The following is a 7,635-nucleotide window of genomic DNA, read 5'->3' on the forward strand; positions in this document are numbered from 1 at the left end:
TTTTTCCAATTTGTGATGACATTGTTTGATAAGCCATCACATGCGTGATAATTTATCAAACACGTCTTCAGCTCAGAGTACAATCTCCAACTCAGTTTTAGTCTTGATTATCAAACCATTTTCTTTTTAGATTCGCATGGAGTTGTGTTCTTGAGCTAAACCCTGTGTCCTTTCGGACAATGGAGCACTATAAACCCTAGATGCCATTTTTCACACAATGGAAAGTTATGCTTGCCTCAATCGCTTTGAAACTAAGGTTTACATTAGTTGCATCACTTACCAAATGAAGGGAAGAGTTAATTGTTGAGCATACTTGATGAACGACTTTTACTTGGTTACTTGAGTGAAGAAGAGTTCACAGGTGAAAGAGGGTCCTTGATTTGATTGAATTCAAACCCACTCTCAGAAGAAAGGATATTTTTCTTGTTTTACTTGGAAATATTTTTGAAAAAGAAAGGTAATAACCTAACTATGGAAAGAAATAAAACTTAAAGGAGAGAAAAAAGAGTATGCGGGAAGGTCAAAAGGTTAACTAGGTCGGGTTGGATCTTTTTTTAATTTTGGGCCTAAATTTCACCTGCCAGCTTATCAAATGTTTGATAAGTCATCAATGATGTCATCAACTCAAGGAAGTATGTTGCCTTATTTTGAATTCTCTGATTCCATCTCTGACGGCTTATCATAGGTATGATAGCCTGTCACAAATTCTTTACCCTTATCATAACATGTATCAACTTTGTTAAGCTGACTACATACGTTTCACCTTATTTGTACTAGAACCTAACTATAAAAGTAAAAAAACTTTACTTGAAAACATAAAAATTTTGGGTTGCCTCTCAATAGCACCTGATTTAGTATCGCGGCATGACTCGGTTATGTTGACTACTCAGACTTTGTCAAGCCAACCTACTGATACCTCTTTACCATCTTCATAGAATACATCCACAATTGAGAAAACACTCTTCTTATTTTGCTATGTCATGGGTGAGTGTATTGCGAATCTTGCTTCTTTGTCATTGAGCAGGCAATTCAGCTCATTCAGCTCTATGTCTACTATCACTCTCCTAGTCGCGAGGAATGGTCTACCCAAAATAATGGGTACTTCAAAGTCCACATCACAGTTAAGGACTACAAAATCGGGAGGAAGTGTAAAGTCGGCCACATTTACCAATACATCATGTAGTATTCCTATTGGCCAATTTACGGACCTATCCGCCATCACCAGCCGCATATTTATCGGGGTCAGATCTCTCAAACCCAGCATTCCATACATGACTAGTGGCATCAGATTTATGCTCGCCATCAGATCACATAGGGCCTTAGCAATATAGAAAGACCCGATTGTACATGGAATAGTGAATGCTCCAAGGTTGGCCTTCTTCTGTACTAAGGATCGTGTAGAAACGACATTGCAGTGGTGGAGATTTTCCACCAGCTCATATCTTACTGCCCTTTTATTTTTCAATAGATCCTTCATAAACTTAGAATATCCTAGCATTTTCTCTAGTGCCTCAACAAATGGAACATTCATTGTCAATTGCTTGAGCATTGACATGAACTTGCTGAATTTTGTCTCATCAGTTTTTTTCTTTAATCGTTGAGGAAAAGAAGGTGATGGTTTTTGAGTAGTGGTAACCACTACCTCATTTTCCTTATATTTTTCCTTTTCTAAAGCATTAGGAGGATTGTCCAGCTTCTTAGCCCCCACTGGACCACCTTCTTCTGGTTCATCATCAACTACCTCATCAACTATATTTTTGCCCACAAAAGGGCCAGATAATATCTTACCACTTCTAGTGGTAATCACCATACATGAGCTATCATTCCGTGGATTCTAAACCATATTACTATGTAATGTTCCACTCTTTCTCTTGTTCAGCGTTGTGGACAATTGGCTTATTTGTTGTTCCAATTATTTGATCACAGTGGAGTATGAGTTTACCAATTAACTAATAGAGGACAGATCATTCTTCATAGTAGTCACCCCTGAGTTGGTAGCCTCTACTCTCTTTAACAATTTAGCCATCAAGTCCTCCATGGAAATCTTTCCACAACTTGTTGTAGCAGCCTCACAATTTTTAGGAGGGACATATAGCCCGCTCCTATCATTATTGCTCCTCTAATTTACTTGCTCCTGATTCTTATATCCAACCTTTTCATACTAAGTAAGACCTTGATTTCATTGGCTATTGCCTCGAAAATTCCCCTGATTGTTTACATAGTTCACCACTTCTTCTAAGTCAGACTCCACTTTGCCTGCAATCCCACACCCTTCACTTTCTTAGTTTTACCTAATAGTAAATGCTTGGTTAGCAAGTCCATCTATATTTTTAGGTGAGCCATGTCTTGATCACATTTCTCGTCTATTCTGTGTTGTTTCTCAGTCATACCTATAGAAACAGTGGGGCTTGCTACCACAGAGTCTCTGGTATGCCATACGTGACTCTATTTTGTCATTTTCTCTAGCATTTCTGAAGCCTCTGGGAATGTAAGATCAATAAACAAACCACCAACAACATTATCTACAACTGGTTTTGTCACAAAGTTAAGAGCCGTGTACTAAGTCTCCATCAAGTGTATGTCCGTCATATTGTGGTTTGGATACTGCGTCAGCTTATTTTTGAATCTCTCCCAGGTTTTATGCAAGGCTTCAGTTGGGAGCTATCTAAAGTTACTAATCTCATCCCTAAAATGTACCCTCCTTGAATGTGGAAGAACCTTTCTAGGAAAGCTCCTTTCAACTGCCTCCAGTTGGTGATAAAATCGGGTGTTAGCTTATTAAGCCACAATGTTGCCTCCTTATACAGAGACAACAAAAATAATCTCAAACAAATAGAATTCTAACCCACTCCAGGGTTATCAAAATATTTAGGAATGGTGACAAAGTTCACCAGATGCAAGTTCAAATCATCCCCAAAAAGGTCACCAAACAACCTCTTTAGATTAAGGAGTTGAATCATAGTACTCGTAATGTTGAATTTTTCCCCAGGTGATAACGGTGGAGGAATAAATTCACCCATTATACCTTCTTCATCCATTCCATCATCGTCATCATTGAGGTCATACTGGACCGGCTGGTGATCTGGCCTTCCTCAGAACGGACGGTTCCTGTTAGCATTATGCTGTACTGGTGCAGCTATTTGCTCTGCATGCCTTGGGTTACAGGGGTTCAGCAACTCCTCGTCTATCAAATCTTCACCTGAGCTCTAGCTACGGATGCTAACCAGTCAGCCTCTTGTTGGTCTGCCATTCTCTCAATTAGTTGCGGTTCCGAATTAAATGGAAATAATGGTCCTTCTAAACTTTTGGTTCTTAGCATACATAACAAAAGTCCTATTGAAAACAAAAACAATAAATAAATGTAAAAACTAGGAAACTTGACTAACAGTCAGTTAGCTCACACAAACCTTAATTTACAACCGTATTCCTCGGCAACGACGCCATTTTTGATAATGCTCAAACTATACCTCTATTATGAGAATGTAAGCGATCATTGTCAATATATAACCCAACCAGGTTGGGGTCGAATACCACAGGGAATAGGGTGTGAATTTGATTTATCTGTGGGTTAATCAACTGATAGTTACCAGTTTCCTATGAATGGGATTTTTTGGAAGTATAACAAATAGTTACTTCACAGTTCACTATTTGAAATCAATATGATAAGGAAAACCAGAGTTATGTTTACTATGGGTATTGGGATTTGACAAACGTTAGTAACAGTTCAAGATTCTTATGGTAGGTAGGAACAACAGTCTATCCTTGTCAAAGTTATATCAAAATATTTCTCAACCTATTTAGATATTTAATTACCTAATTCTCTCAAACATAGGGAATTTGTATTTCATAATAGGATGTTATCCCAAGTTAATTAATCTTGTTACAACATTAATTATTAAATGGAAGTTTAATGCTTCCAAGTCCCTATTGATAATTCACTTCTTACTAAGGTTGATTTCTTATCTCAAGTAAATCACCGTAAGCAAAGTCTATTGTTTTCAACCAATAGTTAGCATGTAAAATAACGGAATTAGCAAGAATTTCCTACCACCGTTAGAATCTTGAACACTTAGTTACGTTACAAACCCAAACCCATAGGTCCCACAACTCGGGTTAAGGGAATTTAGCTACTCATAATAAAATAAGCAAGACAACAAGATAAATTTATAGTTAGACAGATAATCTTATAGCATGATGGATAGCAACAAGTGTTTCTCAGATTTGATCTAGTAGAAAATCTTTAAAAAATTGTAATAATCTCTCTAAACAATTAAAGTCAGAAGATAGAGAGAAAAGTGCTCAAAATATGAGTTCCAGATATCCCAGATCATGAATGAAAACCCTAACATATGCTTTAAATACATCAGCCTATTATGGAAATAAAATCATAGATCATAGTAGCCTCTCAGACAGGTGACAACATATGTGACGGCTTATCAGGAATGTCATCAGCTCTTCTTTAATTTTATAATCTTTGCCTTGGTCTGACGTTGAGTCTTGACGGCTTATCAAAAATGTGACGACTTATTAGAGATGTCATTATTTTTTCTCTTCAAAATCCATTCCCTGCCTAAGCCTGACGATGAGCCTGATGGCTTAACAAACTTCTGACAGCCTATCACAGTTGTCGTCATACATTTTAGCTAAAGTCCATTCTCTGTCTAAGCCTGATGATGAGCTTGTCGACTTATCACACTTCTAATGGCCTATCATAGATGTCGTCACACATTCCAGCTGAAGGACATTCTCTGTCTAAGCCTGACTATAACTTTGATAGCTTATCACAAGGCTGACGACTTATTAGACAAGTCATCAACTATTCTTCCTTGTCTACTTGCTCAGAAATTAACTCTTTTACTCCCATAATTGCTAATGCTCTTATATCTCGACCTTTATTGCAATATCAAAGAGAAAACAATCAAAAAAGACAAAATTTTCTTAAGACTTTGCAATTATTCATAGTTAAAAGACTCAAATGTGTTAGCATCTACTCATACATCAGTCCCCACGTGACATAGGCATTAGCATCTTCTCATACATCAGTCCCCATGCCACATAGGCGCTAGAGCATCTTCTTTATTTCTTACATAGCGATAAGACAATTAAGAAGTTCATGCATTGACTTGAAGGGGTGAGATTCGATATGTCCAGAAGATCTTCATCTCTTAGTCCTTATCTTTAGGATTAGTGTCTTTAAGACTTGGTTTGGCTATAGTAAGGGTCGTGTCCCTACACATATATTTATTAACTTTGGTTTTGTATAGAGGTATTATGAACAACTGTGAACTTGGGCATAGTTATTATTATTATTATTATTATTAATATAATGTTGACTTATGATATTAATGTCGCTATGTGAGGTGGAGTTCCTTTGACTCCTATGGTATGATGAGATCTTTGGAATGGGTTATCGGGGCGACCTCCGGTTCACGTGATCTTGAGGTGCCCATAAAACATAGCCCGAGTTTTGGGTCGTGTAAGTGACACACATGAATGGTTCAATTAGAATGGACCCAAGTGAGCGGAACAAATCCTAATGCGGTAGCCAAGGTCAGTGGCATGCCGATGACTCAAAAACAACAATATTTTGTCTAATCTTGTCACATACTTTTGTCCATCCATTGCAAGCATTATGGTGATATTTTGAATTTACTTAAATCTTTTGTATCAACCATATATCATAATGATAAACTCACCAATCATCCCATAGAAACAAACACCATGGATTAGAGCTCAAAACAACATAAGATTCAAGATGATAAACTAGAAACTTAAGCTAAGAATACTAGTTTTATCCTTTTGATCTTTAACTTATTATTTTGTCTCATGGCTTTTTTCAATTGAACCTTTAACAAAATACAAAAGTTATTAAACACATAATTACACATTCATACCATTAGGAATTCATTACCCATACTTCAATCCATCGAGATAAACTAGAACAACTCATAGTTGAAGCTAGTAACACTAGTTTTCCCGTCTAAACTATAAATGACCGAATTGTTTCCAAACATATTTGAAACAAAATTTAAATATTATCATGATCCTATTTAACACATAATTCTTAATTATATAATTAAAAACACATTAAGCATACAAAAATTCCTTAAAAAAATGCTAAATACGCCCTAATAACAACACTGAAGTGGATAAATCCATCTGAGATCATTCAGATAGTTGGTGAGATGGATTTTGAGTTAGACTTACACCTAGATTCTTCGGGTTTCAATATAGTCATCCATGTTTCTGAATTGCAGTGATACATTACTGAACCTTTTTCTGCTTAGATGAGACTTGGTTTGCCAGAATAAGTGGTTGGCCTTCGAGGAGGAGCATATGCTCATATTGGCTAGTGATGTTAGGCAGTTGCACAAGAGAGACATTCCAGCAGTTAAGATTTATTTCAGACACCCCCTAGTACAGGAGGCTTCTTGAGAGATTATGAGCAATATGTGGAACAGTATCCTTACCTATTTGAGGCTTCAGGTACACCCTATTCCATTACCTTCGAGTACTGAAGTTCCTTCAATATTGTATAATTTAATGACCCTCCATGTAAATTTTTATATCAAATCCTTATTCCATTTAGAACTTTATAATAGTTGTGCCAAGTTATTTATGACTTGTTGGAACTTATAATGTAGGTACCGATGTAAATCATTTGATTTTTAAAACCAATTTTCTATTTTGAAGTCTTCGTTGGTTCAAATTGGCCACCTGCAAAAACCTTAGTCAAACAACTCTAAAACATTTATTTTAGGTTAGGTTTACCCTTATTTCGAGTCTCGAGGCTCTCAAACTCATTTTAAGGTATTGGTAGGAAGTTTTGAAAACTTGTAAGAGGGTGTGGGATCCACTTTTTACTAAAATGACCCCAGATTGAATTATTTACTATGCCAGTGATTTCCAAACATGGAATTTTATAGGATAGCATAGTTTATTTACACATACTAGATTCCAAATTAATCCTAAGGGATTGGCGGAGACTTAGAAAATTTAAAGTCTCAGTTGGTGTCCGTTGCAACGCTTACATAGCCAGTCAGTCTCTTAATCGACCTGGCTTACCCCAATAGTATTACATAAGAAAGGATCTGTCAGATAAGCGAATGCCTCTTAGGTGATACTAGTGTTTCTCATGAGACTAATGCTTAGATTGCGAGTGTCACTTAAGTGACCTGATGTCATCTTAGGCAATATCTGTGGTTCTAGAAGGGTATAAATACCCCACTTAGCTTGATTTTCATAATGCTTAAATATTTTTCATCCATTCTCAATCATTATGAACCCTGAAAAAGTGTTATAAGTTAAGGGAATCATTTATGGGAGGTTTTGGAGATTCGCTAATATCAATATAAGCATTTCCTCTATCATTTTGGATAAGCTTCCATTAATTTATAGATTAGATTCTCCAACTAATTCTAAAAACACTAGAATTATGGTGTATTGATTATAGCACCCTTAGAGCTCGAATATTATGCATTGTTTAGAGTAACTGCTCCTTGATCATTTAGGGGCATTGTGTTGATTTTGAAAGTGCAATTTTATAAATGGGCACCACATGGGATTTTTATGTAATTGTACCCGAAGAACAATATTTCAATGTGGATATTATTATTCTCATTTTGATGGGTTGAT

The 7,635-nt window shown here is 36.3% G+C and overlaps 1 protein-coding gene across 1 annotated transcript; it reads right to left on the reverse strand.

The window, feature by feature from the left end:
* Positions 1 to 973: 973 nt before the first annotated feature.
* Positions 974 to 1,810, reverse strand: LOC124892682. The gene has a single exon (XM_047403905.1). It carries the CDS (start codon positions 1,808 to 1,810, stop codon positions 974 to 976), a length of 837 nt encoding a protein of 278 aa, XP_047259861.1.
* Between the last annotated feature and the right edge of the window lie 5,825 nt (positions 1,811 to 7,635).

The sequence above is a fragment of the Capsicum annuum genome, unplaced genomic scaffold (genome assembly GCF_002878395.1).
Source record: "Capsicum annuum cultivar UCD-10X-F1 unplaced genomic scaffold, UCD10Xv1.1 ctg4962, whole genome shotgun sequence".
NCBI lineage: Eukaryota > Viridiplantae > Streptophyta > Magnoliopsida > Solanales > Solanaceae > Capsicum > Capsicum annuum.

What these genes read in the sequence shown, in the direction of transcription:
- LOC124892682 (XM_047403905.1), bottom strand. Translation starts at nt 1,810, where the DNA reads ATGGTGATTACCACTAGAAGTGGTAAGATATTATCTGGCCCTTTTGTG.